At 37.3% G+C, this 14,633-nt stretch overlaps 1 protein-coding gene across 2 annotated transcripts in view; it reads right to left on the bottom strand.

Moving 5' to 3' along the window:
- Positions 1-12,996, bottom strand: part of Vamp7 (vesicle associated membrane protein 7) — a 53,974-nt gene extending 40,978 nt beyond the window's left edge. Inside the window, exons 1-3 of one of the 2 annotated variants that reach the window (XM_036174961.1) lie at positions 12,861-12,996; positions 4,274-4,428; positions 1,794-1,851 (exon numbers count right to left, since the gene is read on the bottom strand). In XM_036174961.1, the coding sequence (XP_036030854.1) occupies positions 1,794-1,851; positions 4,274-4,419 (204 nt within the window). In that variant the 5' untranslated portion in view covers positions 4,420-4,428; positions 12,861-12,996. Of the gene's footprint in view, positions 1-1,793; positions 1,852-4,273; positions 4,429-12,860 lie in introns of those variants that run through there. The other variant, XM_036174962.1, reaches the window with a different exon arrangement.
- Positions 12,997-14,633: the final 1,637 nt, after the last annotated feature.

The following is a 14,633-nucleotide window of genomic DNA, read 5'->3' as shown; positions in this document are numbered from 1 at the left end:
TGATATGTAGCTAGAATTTTTTGTCTGGCCCACAGTCAGGACAAATTTTTCTTACCCGCCAGTCCCACAGTCATTTAGACTCAACCAAGTAAACAAACAGAGACTTCTCATTGGGTGCCATTTATAGCTAGAGTTTTTTTTGTCTGGCCCACAGTAAGGACAAATTTCTCTTACTTGCCAGTCCTATAGTCGTTTAGACCCAAGTAAGAACACATACAGAGACTTATATTGCTTACAAACTGTATGGCCGTGGCAGGCTTTTTGTTAACTGTTTTTATATCTTAAATTAGCCCATTTTTATTAATCTATAAGTTGCCACATGGCTCATGGCTTATCGCTATCTTAACATGTTGCTTCTCATCACAGTGGCTGGCAGCGTCTCTCTGCCTCAGCTTTTCACTTCCAAGAATGTTTTTTTTTTTTGGTTTGTTCCACCTATACTTCCTGCCTGGCTACTGGCCAATCAGCATTTTATTTATAAAGAGCGAGATGCACAGCAATGATACTGTTTTTCTAAAGGATACATAATTTTTTTTCCCTCCAAGACAGGGTTTCTCTGTAGCTTTGGAGGCTGTCCTGGAATTCGCTTTGTAGACCAGGCTGGCCTCGAACTCACAGAGATCCACCTGCCTCAGCCTCCTGAGTACTGAGATTACAGGCGTGCACCACCACCGCCCGGCAAAGTTTTTTTTGTTTTTTTGTTTTTGTTTTTTTGAGACAGGGTTTCCCTGTGTAGCTTTGCGCCTTTCCTGGAACTCACTTTGGAGACCAGGCTGGCCTCGAACCCACAGAGATCCGCCTGGCTCTGCCTCCCAAGTGCTGGGATTAAAGGCGTGCACCACCACCGCCTGGCAAAATTTTTATTAAATATTTAAATAATTAATTTAATATTCAACATTTTGAGAAGCTTTAATAACAATCATAATCATTAGGTAGAGAGAGGCCAAATTGGCTGTCTCCAATTTAGGGAACCACACAGAAAGAAGGGGAAGAAGAATTGTAAGAGCCAGAGGGGTTGAGGATACCAGGAGAATATGGCCCACAGACATTAACTAAGTAGGGCTCATTGGGGCTCACAGAGACTGAAGAGGCAATCATAGAGTCTGCATGGGTTCATACTAGTCTTCTGCATATACGTTATAGTTGTTAGCTTGGTATTTTTGTGGGAATCCTAGTAGAAGTGGGAGTGTTGCTGACTCTTTCATCTGCTCTTGGTACCCTTTTCTTTCTACCAGGTTGCCTTGCCCAGCCTTGATATGAGGGTTTGTGTCTAGTATTATTGTATCTTCTTATGCCATGTTCAGTGGATAGCCCTGGGAGGTATGCTCTATTATGAAGGGAAATGGAGCAGGAGTGGATTTGTAGGAGAGAGGAGGTGGGGCGGGGCTGGGAGGAGTAGAGGGTAGGGAGGAGTGGAGGGAGGGGAAAGTACAGTCAGAGTGTATTCAGAACAAAAAGTAAATTTAAAAAAATTCAAAAAATTATTTAAATTATTAAATTATTGTTTAAAAACAAAAACAACAATCATAATCATAAATATCAATTTCAATATACTTACTGTATCGTGATAAATGTTCAGAGAGATTAAGAAGAAATTATCACAACTGAACAGAGTAATACATTTTCAAGTACCAAAATTTGTCATAAGATGCTCTTTACAACAAATGCAAAGTACAGAAAAAATTTCCAGCTATAATTTTTTTATCACTTTTACCCACTATAGGTATAGATAATTAATAATTGACTGTATTAGTATACATAGTGAAATAGCAATATATCTTCAAGTTACTTACATCATCAGTGATACAAAGATACACAATCCTGTCTTGGCAGATGTAATGAAACAAATAACTGTAGAATAAAAGATATAAAATGTATTGTGGTTTTAAGCATCATCTATTTCACTTCTAAGTTCTATCTATATATAAGCCAGTTCAGTATGTCCAACTTCACTATACTGATTACAAATACAATCCATTCTCTTCCTCCCTTCCCCTATACATTTCTATCTCTAGTTAAACTGACAGGAATGAATAAAACATGAAAAGAAGTTCTCCTTCCTAAATATAGTAACATGTGCATTAACCATTAAAATGTTACATACAAAAAAGCATAATTGGATTCTTAAGGCCTAAAGAAGAGATGGTACCTTAGAAGGGACACACAATTAAAATTTATCCCCAGTGGGCCACAGGGTTTTAGTTTTTGTTTAGCTTTTTCCTATATGGCAAATACAAATACCTTTGCCACCAAATTCTCAACAATAACATTTAAGCATCTGCTTTGAACTAGTTAATGTACAAAATAATAAGGATATAGAATGTAAAACCATTAGCCCCACTTTTTTAGGGATTGTAGTGTAAGGAATAACAATGCAGCATAGCAAACAAGATGATAACAAACTTGAGGGTAGTATAGAGTATAGAGCAGGTAATGGAGATGTATCAAAGGGTAAAAGTGATATATGGTCTGAATTCTAAAGAATAAGTAATAGAGAGGAATGCAAAGAATAAACAAAGAATATACAAAAGTGCAGAATTAGGCAGTGTAAGGATGTGGAGATAAAAAGAGCACATAATAGATACAGGAAAGTAAAATCTGTTCACATGACTAAAGTATAGAACATGCAGGGAAAAAGAGTAATTTCCTGCACATACTCCAATGAAAGGTGAGAATTATTACAAATGTTATAAAGAAACAAAGAAATTAGCACTGAGTAGTAAGTTGTTAAGTGTGGGTGGAAAACAAAAATGAGGACTAAAGTAGTAGAAGGTGAGGCAACTGAAGAAAAAAATGGAGCTAGAGAAGAATGGGCTGATAAACTTGTAGAAGGAAGGTAAATATTTGGTGAAGAAGTGAAATATGATTCTGAAGTTTTAGGCTTAGCTAGCTGATTATCTAGTGAAAGTACTCAATTTTTATGATGTGGACATTCTAAGTAAAAGTTATCTTATTGAGATGACAAATATTATATGACTGAAACTAGGGCAGAGCTTTAAAAAGAAAACAACTCAGTGATTAAACTTCACCTAACAAACATGGGAGGAGCAGGTGAAGACTTGGGTAGAGATCACAGTATGTATAAAATATTTTCTTCTACTAAAACTCACATTTACTTATATTTCCTAGCCTTCCTTGTAGCTAGATGTAGGTATGTTACTAAATTCTGGTTCTAATAATATAGTGGAAGATATAGTCCCTTCCTCCAACTAAAAGAATTCCATATTTTTTTTCAGTATTGATAGCAAAGCTACCCCACTAGCTCTGAACCACTCATCGCTGGACTATTTCATATATGTCAATTTTGTATCAGTGTCTTCTCACGGTAGCTTTAACTAATTTGTCGAGGGGCTTAACCCTAGAAAATAATAATAATTTGACAAAAACTAAAGAAGTAAGGATTAAGTAATAAAATATTTTAAGCATCAATGAAGAAAGCTAAGGTACTTTTTAACATGATTACTAGGATTTCCCATCTATGTCCTCTTTAATATGACACTATAGTGATCTTTATAGAGCAAAAGCTGACTACCTTAAAAAACCTTCAGTGCCTTTCCACTGCCTACAGGTAAGTCTAAACTCTTACTATGCCCTATGAAACCATGCATGACTTTTTCCTACCCAGTTTTATCATCATCATGCTGAGTACTAGCCACAAAGAATGACTAACAATGCCATAAATATGACTGCATAACTCTGTTCCTTCTAACTTAGAATGCCACTATTTTGTAGTCTCTACTACACCTATCTACAGATTTCATCATCAAACCATAATCTTTACAAAGGCAAATACCACATTTCTTGTCATATCACTTTCAACAGGTAAAGTGCCTATCATTAGCTAAGTACTATGTTAATATTTACTAAAAGAATGAAAAAAGAATACTGTTTATACTATCTGTATCATTCCACATATCTTAGAACTCTATAGTAAAGCCATTTTTATATGTAACATTTTCATATCTTTCTTTAATATATCACTTCAATGATAGGATAAAATAATAAGTTAAACTAATAAGTAACAAAGCCAGACTTTACTGTTTTGAGATAGGGTTTCATTCTGTGGTTTAGAGCCTTGAACTCACAGTGGGATCTAGTAATAGGATTATAGGCATGAGCTATAGCCATATTACCTAGCTTAGCACCAGAAATTTTCTAAGCTAATCAAATTATTGTTTTGTCAAATTAATCCACCTAAAAGTTTACTTTCTACTTTTTTTTTATTACAATACAATTCTTTCCTTCCCTCTACCACATGCAGATCAGAACTCACTTGCCATGTGAGTAAGTTAGTTTATTATTTTCAGAGGGTATCTTAGCCAGAATCTGCTCTGTCACCTCCAGGAAGTTTCCTCCACACCAAGCATGTTTGGCAAGGATAGTAGTTCCCCTGGCAACAACAGCAAAAAGAATGGCCATGACTTCAATCTATTAAAAGCAAAAAAAGGACACAGATTTAGAATTTTACTTAGGCATGAGCTTTCAAAAGTAAACAATATTTATCTACATCCATCTAGAGATAGTACCGACCAAGCCACTATAGTATAAAAATCAATGAAGACTTAACAGGAACTGAGGACACAGCTCAGGGATATAAAGTATGCTTAGTATGCCTGTAACCCTAGGCTTGATCCTCAGCAATAAGGAAAAGAAAAAGAGAGAACCTCAAGATTGTCTACAAGCTTCTGATTTAAACTGCTTATAGTTAAATATCAGTGTACACACAGGATGTATTTATAAATTGTATAGCAGAAACTGATACTCTTTTGAAAAACAATGGTCATAGATAGCAAAGTAACATAAAGATGCCATCTCAGTTTAATGAAATAATCTCATCCTGAAAATTTATCTTAGGGAAATAGTTTAGCAGAAACTAGAGTATAGATTCATAATGACAACAGCAACAACAATCCATATTTATTAAGTTTTCACCTTGTAACAGACATCAGTTTAAGTACTATATAATTAACTCATTTAATCTCCATAACTCAATGGGATTATATCCAGTTACGGTGGTATCATAGATAAGGAAACTGAGGCACTGACCCTGTAACTATTTTTCTCAAGATTACAAAGCTACAGTGATAGGGTGATTTAAACCCAGACAGTGTGATTCTAGAACCCACATGACTATATAGAACCAGTAATATTTATATCATATAATTTATGCCTCTAAGATAATTACCTTTAATATAAAGGCATCATCCATAAAAGAAACCAAATTAAATTAACACAAAGCTTCCATAAAAGAAGAATGATTTTATAATTTATGATAGGACCTTCATAAATAAAATATTACCAAAACAATATGGCATGAGTTAAAAATTACTTTCCTAAAAAAATTACTTTCCAGCTGGACAGTCGTGGCACACGCCTTTAATCTCAGCACTCGGGAGGCAGAGGCAGGTGGATCTCTGTGAGTTCGAGGCCAGCCTGGGAGCCAGTTCCAGGACAGGCTCCAAAGCTACACAGAGAAACCCTGTCTCGAAAAACAAAAACAAAAAAAATTTACTTTCCTGACATTTGGATATGAATATGCTTATTTTTCCCTCAAACAGGCCAGATTCCTCTGTTTTGTGGTTTGAGATATAGTGCTGTGGATGACTGATTGGTAAATAAAACACTGATTGGCCAGTAGCCAGGCAAGAAGTATAGGCAGGACTAACAGAGAGGAGAATTCAGAGAACATGAAGGGAAAAGAGATGCTGCCAGCCGCCACCATGACTAGCGAGATGTAAAGTACCGGTAAGCCACAAACCACGTGGCAACTTACAGACTAATAGATATGGATTAAGATATAAGAACTAGACATCAAGAAGCCTGCTGCAGCCATACAGTTTGTAAGCAATGTGTGTTTACTTGGTTGGGTCTAAGCGGCTGCAGGACTGGTGGATGAGAGAGATTTGTCCTAACCATGGGCCAGGCAGGACTGGAGAAAACTCTAGCTACAATATAGAAATTAACAAATTAACTTTTCAAAGCAATCTAATTTAACATGTTTATTTTCACCAAGTAAATCAGTGGTTCTCAAACTATAGTGAGACTATAAATCATGCTGGGTAGCAGAATGAGTCAGTCACTTGACATAGTCTCTTAAAATCTGATTTTTAAGCCAGAGGTCAGATTCTGAAAACTGTAGTTAAATAACCTAGCCTAGATGAGCCTAGAAGAAAATAATTCACATAACCATACTTCATTACATAAAGTAGAAAACTATGAAGTGCTTGGGGTCAGGGAATCTGCTGAGCCCTGAATGGAATCTCATCATTGAAGGACAGTACATAGAGCAAAAAGCATTCATCTGATCTTCTAGTAGGATCCCATCCTCATCACCAGAGATAGCTGTGGCTTGATTTGCTTCTCTGATCTTCCAGCATTCACCCCAATAACTAGCCTCGGGTTTGATTTTATTAATAAGAACCCTTAAGATTCTTACTATATCTGGCGCCCAATGTTCGAGGCATGAATTCATGAAAAAGCCTGTTGTCTGTGGCCTTGCGGGCCCAGCTCAGGCCCGAGGTACACTCGGCCAGCTGTGGTGGCACATGCTGGTAGGATTTACTGAAGAAGGCAGAGGCAGGAGGATCCCGAGTTTGAGGCCAGCCTAGGAGAAGCTTCGGCCGGGGCAGAGACACAAACAGTGTCGGTGGGACCATGGAGGCAGTGGCTGCTGCTTTGAGTTGCCTGCTGCTTCTCATCGTGTTGGTGGCTGTGGTGATACTGCTACCTGGGACGAAGTGTTTACTACTGCTTGTTCAGAGAAGAATTGCCAGGACCATCGTGTTACAAGAAAGCATCAACAAAGGTCAGTTTGGAAAAGTTTGGCAAGACAAATGGTGGGGAGAAATTGCTGTGAAGATAATCTCTTCTAGGGAAGAACATTCATGGTTCCAAGAGACAGACATTTAACAGACTGTGATTGCTCCAAACCACAGAGGAGGCAAAAAAAAAAAAAAAATCTAAAGGGAACCATGACCATGCCTAACAGTGACTTTGAAGTCTTCAAAAGGATGATGGGACCCCACAATGATGATGCCACATGGACTATGGTAAAGCCATTAAAAAACATGGAAAGATTGACTTTGGACTACAAACTGCTCAGGACAATTTCGAGATGACTGTCTGAGATGATACAGCCTGACAGACTACTTGAACAAGGAATTGAAACAAGCCCTGCACTTTATCATTATGCAGCGGCTGGACAAATGATACAGGACTTGACAATTAACCCAAAAATTTTCTTTTCAGGATCCTCTAAAGATGGATTTTAAGAGGATGACGCCCACATCCACAAAAGGTGGGATAAGAGGTTTTCGGTAGTTTAATGAGTTTTGGATATTGTCATTGTTTATGATGATTGGTTACAAGTTGTTAATTGTTAATGGTCAGGAAAAAAAGCTGAACATTAAGATTAGAGTCAGAGGTTTTGTTTAAAAAAGAAAAGGAAAAGGGAAAAAGGAGACTATAGATATGAGGTAGATCACTGAATCTACCCTGAGAAAAAAGATAAAGAAATAATAGGATAAATGGGTAGATCATTGAATCTACTCTAAAAAGAGAAAGAGAAAGATGACAAAAGGTAGATTATTGAATCTATTATGAAAAGAGAGAATATGGATATGATAAGATAAAAAGGGAGATTATGGAATCTACTTTTTAAAAAAAGGAACTATTTGTTTTAAATAGCATAAGTAATGAAAAAATTTTTTTGTCTGAGTTTATCAAATGTTACTGGACTGGACATTGTTAATATATATAATGGAGTTTTTATATGAATTTGTCAAATGTTAATGGACTGGAAATTATTAATGTAATTCTTGACTGTATATATTGTATATACTTATTGGATAGTTTTTCTTGTATTAGTTATAAGCTTTTAATTTTAGACAAAAACAGGGGAAATGTGGTGGGCATTGCATTCCCTGAAATATTGTGTGTTCCCTGAAATAAACATATCTGGGGTCAGAGAACAGACAGCCACTAGAACAAAGCAAAAAATGGTGGCTAGAAAATGGGAAGAATAAGCCATAGCAGAAGTTGGTCGGTGGTGGTACACGCCTTTAATCCCAGCACTTGGGAGGCAGAGCTAGCCGGATCTCTGAGTTCAAGGCCACTTTAGAAACAGCTAAGCATGGTGACCCACACCTTTAATCCCAGGGAGTGGGGGCAGAAAGAGAAAGGTATTTAAGGCGGGAGGGCCAGGAACTAAGTTAGTAAAGCATGTAGTTAGTTAAGCATAACTGGAAAAGTATTCAGGCTTTGGAGCAGCACAGTTCAGCTGAGAGCCATTGGGATGAGGACTCAGAAGCTTCCAGTCTGAGGAAAGAGGATCACCTGAGGAACTAGCAAGGTGAGATAGCTGTGGCTCGATCTGCTTCTCTGATCTTCCAGCATTCACCCCAATAACTAGCCTCGGGTTTGATTTTATTAATAAGAACCCTTAAGATTCTTACTACACCTACTGCCTGAATAAATTTGTTCCCTAGAGTTATGTCTTCAGCAGTCTTCTTTCCAGAGTCCTCTGTACAAATATGTAGGAAGTTACACTTTCCAAACCAGTGTCTCGTACTTTTTATCTCCCTTGATCTAAAAGCCTCTCTTGACCATGTATCACCACTCTGCAGTTATTCTATTTCTTAGACTTTTGTCTATATATTATCTTTGCTTCTTTACTTCCTTTTAACTTACTATACTCTGGATTTTGCCCTTAAAAATCCAATATAATGCTTCCTAAAATCACCAGCAGCCTCCCTCTATGCTATAAAATGACCATTTTTCTATTATCACCTTACTTTATTTCTCAAGAATATTCAACATGCTAACTGATTCTCATTCTTGAAACTTTCCTATATATTTGGCTTCTCTGTCTTTCTTCTTGATAACTTCCCTCACAATTCAACACTAATCTCCTAAGGGATTGATTCTATATCCTTTTATCAAAGATGAGCTCATGTGGATTTGACATTTAAAATATAATTCATAAAAAATACATTGTGGGCTGGAGAGATGCTCAGTGGTTATGAGCAACAATTGCTCTTCCAGAGGTCCTGAGTTCAATTCCTAGCAACCACATGGTGGCTCACAACCATCTGTAATGAGATCTGGTGCCCTCTTCTGGCCTGCAGTCAAACATGCTGTATACATAATAAATAAATAAATCTTTAAAAAAATACATTGTATATAAAAGAATAGGGTCAATGATAAACCCAAGACATGACCAACAATTAAGGGAAAGATAAAAGAGTAGATATCCACAAAGAAAACTCAAGAGGACCAACTGGGAAAATGTGGCTGAGAGGCCAAAAGGGAAAGAAAAAATTTTAAAGGAACAAGTTTTAGTAGCTGGATGTGTTGGCTCATACACAGAATGAGGACTAGAAAACAGTGACTTCAATTTTAAAAGAAAAAAAGCTATTGCCTAGGGTCAAAGAGACATATTTTTGAGCAAATGAAAGCACAGAGATATATAAGAATTCATATGGTATCCAGACAGAAAGATGAGACAGTGATAACCTTGGTCATTCTGCAACTTCAAGAAGAAAACCAAGGTTTGCAACAACATAAAAAAAGACTGTTTTCATCAGCTGTAAACTCATTATGAACCAAGGGAATGAGGTAACTGTTTAAAATGCTTAAATAATCTTATGTTGTGTTAAGAAATGGGGTAATTTGCTCTTTTTAAGTCCTATTACTATTCCATGCCATGCTGGTTAGACCATACATAGAACACTGAATTTAGTTCTAGGTATCTCAAGAAGGGAGAAACTACATGTAAGAAATCTGGAGATTATGTCATATAAAGAATGGCTTGAGGAACTAAAAATAGTTAAGAAAAAGAGAAGAAAAAGGAATGTAAAACATTTTTAAAGTTTATATAAAGTGTGTACGTATTGGAATATAGAGCACACTATTGAGAGTAAGACTGGGAATAGTGGATATAAGTTACAGAGAAGTAGTGCAATAAATAGTACAAAGAATAATTTTTCCCTTAATAAAAGTAGTTCTGAATTAAAATTTAAACTGTTAAACATTGCATATATAGCAACAAAAACCTGATTTTCTTTCCAGATGTTACTAATAAGGAATGTTTTTACGCTGTCATGTATTACTAAAAAACTCCACCTACAGTCAAATCTTGCCTCTGCTCACACTGTAACTCTTTTGCAGTTGAATGTGTTAACATATTGATGAGTGTCGAAATAACAGAAACAACTGTAGCAGAAAGAACACTCACTGTATTTGAAATAAGGAAACCTCTAATGCTGTATAAAGTAATATTCAGAAAGAAAAAGTATGGAATAAACCAGATAGAGAAGCAAAATAACATAATGGAAATACCAGATTTTTCTCAATGCTGTTTCTCCCAATTCTCTTAAACATTTCTCACTTAGGCCAACAGCCAGTATCCCAATTCTACATAGATCTTGCTAAGAATTCTAAATTAGTTTTCTGTGGCAGCCATAAAGATTACTAAAAACCAGGTGGATTACCACTGACAAAAATTTATCATCTCAAAGAGGGGCAAAAATCAAGGTGTTGTTAGGGCCATGTTCCCTATGAAATCTGTAGGGAAGAATCTTTAGTCTCTTCTAGTTTCTGGTAATTTGCTAACAATTCTTCTTTGGCTTGCAGTTTCAGCACTTTAATCTTTGCCACTCTAGCCACAGAGTGTTCTCCTGTCTTCACATAACATTGTTTCTGTGTTTCTTCTATCCTTATGAGACCAATTATATTAGTCAAGTGTCCACTGTACTCCAATATGACCTCATCTTTATTTACAAAACCCTATATGCAATAAGGTACCATGCACAGATATCAAAAGTCAGGACTTCAACATAGCTTTATGGAGGACACAATTAACAGTACTCACTGTTCTCAAATCAATCCTATTCTCCCTTTTCCATATAATTTACATCCCTCTAACTTGCCTCTCCTACCTCTAAAACCACCTAACTCATCTCTTTCCTCAGTGATTTTAGAGACCTGTTCTTATAGCTATGAGGCAATCTACTATAGTTTGGACTGTTGTAGCTGGATGTGGTTGTGTACACCTGTTATCCTAGCAATTGGGAAGTAGAGACAGGACTATCAATAGTTCAGGGTAAGTCTCAGCAATATAGTGAGTTCAAGGCCACCCTGGATGTGACAGCCAAAGCAGTAGACAATGGAATTATGAAACTGACAAAGAAAGGACTCCTATACTGAAGGAAATCATAATACAAAGGGAGATGGACATAAATAAATATGACAATGTATAGAGAATAAATAATCTAAGAATAACCACAATTGTTTAAACTGTTCAAAATAAGATTATGTAATTATGATTCTAATCTTGAATGAAGACAAAGAATGACTAGGTACCAATCTATGTATCAGCATTTTCCTCAGTATACTGTTTTCTCCTTAAAAGAGAAGTCAAAGTATTTGTTTTACCCTGTCTTCCCAATTCTCAGCGCAATACCTAGCACAGAATGTTTACCGAACAGTTAAATGAACACTGGGTGCACTTAAAATATTATAACTAGTAGATAACTATATTCTATAGAAACTGGCAAGAGGAGTATTTTTTAAATACCAAACTCTTTTCCTAATTCAGGTGTGAGAGTTGACTGATAGTAATCCAATCACCAACTCTTTAATCTGAGACATAGCAAGAAATAAGTCAATGGCAGATAAACCACAAACTGTGGTTTATTACAATTTGTTAGATAACCTTGGAATGGATAGCAAAGGAAGAACACTGTAAAGACAATTAAAAGAAGGGGTGTTTATGAAAAGTCAGGTTACAGATCAAGATTACTCTTGTTGCTATCACAATTATTGTTTCTCAGAAATGATCTGAAGTCCAACTCTCACTTTCTCAGGAGAGGATTTTATTCTGTCAAGTGAACTACCTTTAAAGTTTTCCATTAACGAACATACACCACCATATTGATTTATTATTCTTACTTATCCCTGTTCCCCAAACATGTAAGTTCCTATATTAGTCATCTCCTATGTCTTGTTTACTACCAATGTATCTCATGCACTTAAAAGAGTAGCTAGTATGTATTCTTTTTTTTATTTTTTATTTTTTATTTTTGGAGCTGAGGATAGAACCCAGGGCCTTGCGCTTGACAAGCGCTCTACCACCGAGCTAAATCCCCAACCCCGTATTCATTCTTTAATAAATATATGTTAAGTACATTGCTTCCAGCCATAGCTATTCAAAGGGAAAGAATTTTCCAAAGAGAATTGGTGATGCAAGTCATAGAGTTCGATGAATAAAATCCTAAGAAAAAAAATTGACAATTCACTGGTTATGAGAGTCAGGGCCATACTGACCAGAGTCAAATACATAATCAATTTGGTAAATACTGGCCATCAATAAAAATAACAGTAACACACTCAAATAGGTTTGAGTGGAGATCTACCTCCTGGAACTGAGAAAGAGGAATGTCAATACTGCTAAGGGTGTAGGGGGCGGGGGGGGGGGCGCTAGGAACTCAACGAAAATATGAAGCAGAAAGTGATGTCAGTGAACATGGGTGAAAGAGTTTTTGTTTGTTTGTTTGTTTTTTGGTTTGGTTTTTTTTTTGGCTATAGAAAAGTCTGCAGAACGCGAATGAAAGAAACTTAATATTTTCCACCCTGTAATTACAACTTAAATGACGCGTCCTGACACTAACTCGAGACCTCTTCAGCAGCATAAAACATACTTTGCCCAAACTGGACCTGCTCAACAATTAGAACTGTAGACAACAGAAAAATCCAAGTCACACTTGCCCTGCCTTTTGCTCCACCCTAGCACCTTCTAGTTTACACCTTCGCTCTCCGGAGTGTCTCCTCACCTCCCGCAAAAACGCCCCACTCCTTTTTACCTGTCCCGGTACCCTCTAGTGGGCACTCAGGTTCTTGGGCAAAGGGCGCAGGTCCTCCTAGTGTCGCCTAATGCCGGAAATCAGAGAAGGATGGGACCTGACGCCGCAGGCTTCCGTGTAAAGCGCTCCGCCTACGCGTGGCCTCCTGGGAACGTGAGCTCTCCTCCAATGGGAGCAGGTTAGGGGGCGGGATCTGAGACGCTCCCTACCCTCCGCACTTCCCAGGACCCATACTGCACTCTGGGAGTGGTAGTTCCGACTGTATTGTCGCCACTTCTGCTTTATGTCGGATCAACAGCTCGTAAACAACATTGAACGCTGTACTATATAATTGCAGGAAACGAGAGGAGCAAGACAACACAAGTAGTCTGCCAGTATAATCAGCAGGATAAATGAGGAATTGAGCTTCCCCCGCCATCTCCCCACTGAGTCTCAGAAGATAATGTCGCCTCTTCATAGACAAAACAGAATTTCTCTGGCAGGAACCCTTTTTACCTTCGCTATGAAAAAATTTAACTTTCTTGTCTTTCTCACCAATCATTTTCCCCATGCTTTGGCAGCGAAAATAACAGTAGCAGCAGCAACAATAGTAATCAGAAGCAGCTACTTTCCTGTGATTTGTGTCTGCTATGCTGTATCCTTTTCCTCCCTTGAAGAACTGTTTCTCATCACCACCATTACCGCCGCCACTGCCCCCACAAGCTCCCTGCTTCCTTGCTCTTTAGTATCATCATTTAGAGACCCTGGAGTTTTCTCTTATGCAAAACATTCCAAAGTCATCCTTTTCAACCTCCCACTTCCAGCCTCCTCACCACACATAGACTTAAGTGAATGATCATTCTCCAACCTCTGCGTTTCATACAAAGTTCTCAACAATGTTGCTAACATAAGTACTTTTCAGTCATTGTTATAATTCAGCTCTGCAAAATATATACTTTGAATATTCTCTCCTTTAAAATCTAGTCTTCCAAAGACACTACATTCACCAGGTTTGCTTCCCACTTCTATGCTAGCTCATTTGCTTTTGGAGTGTCCATGTTGAATGTTTTCTTATCCTTCACACACTTCTTGGTGATATCAGCTATCTCCATTACATTGCTGGCATTCATATCTTGATGACTCATGTATACAGGAAGCCCATGCAATACTCCTGAGACCCAGTGTCAACTGGACATCTTGTGTATGTAAAACTTAATAATAGTTCCTAGTCTGTCTAATAGATTTCTACCTTTACCTGTCCCCTAACCTGTTTGTTTCTCTCCTCTAAATTCCATCTCAGTGAATGGTTCAATCAGTGAATGGACAACCAATCAGCTGTCCACTCGAGAATGGTAGGTGTGATTTTGAATGCATGTATTTCCACAAAGCTCATAGCTATACAATAAGTAATCCATATTATAACTACTTAATATTTCATTTCACCCAGTTTCAGTTTTTTCATTCTTTTTCAAGGATTGTCAATGATTAATGAATAATAATGCTAGGCAGAGGATAACATTTCCTATAGTATCTCATTGGAAACACAAGACCCTCCATTATCTGTCTTTTATTTACTTTTCTTTTCTTTTTTTTGTTCTATGGAGGTACCCAGCATTCACAAGACCTACATAAGTTCAGATCAGACAAAATCCCAGCACTGATAAGGGAGAAGGGATACAGAGTCCCACCTCTAACCAAGAATCTATTTGCAATTGATCCATGGTGGAAAAGGGAAAATCAGTTTTCTCCAATGAAGTGTCGCTGAGTATATCAGCCACACTTCAAGATAAAAGT

The sequence above is a fragment of the Onychomys torridus genome, chromosome X (genome assembly GCF_903995425.1).
Source record: "Onychomys torridus chromosome X, mOncTor1.1, whole genome shotgun sequence".
Lineage (NCBI taxonomy): Eukaryota > Metazoa > Chordata > Mammalia > Rodentia > Cricetidae > Onychomys > Onychomys torridus.
The sequence above is the reverse complement of the archived record's forward strand: the minus strand, read 5'-3'. Positions and strand labels throughout refer to the sequence as shown.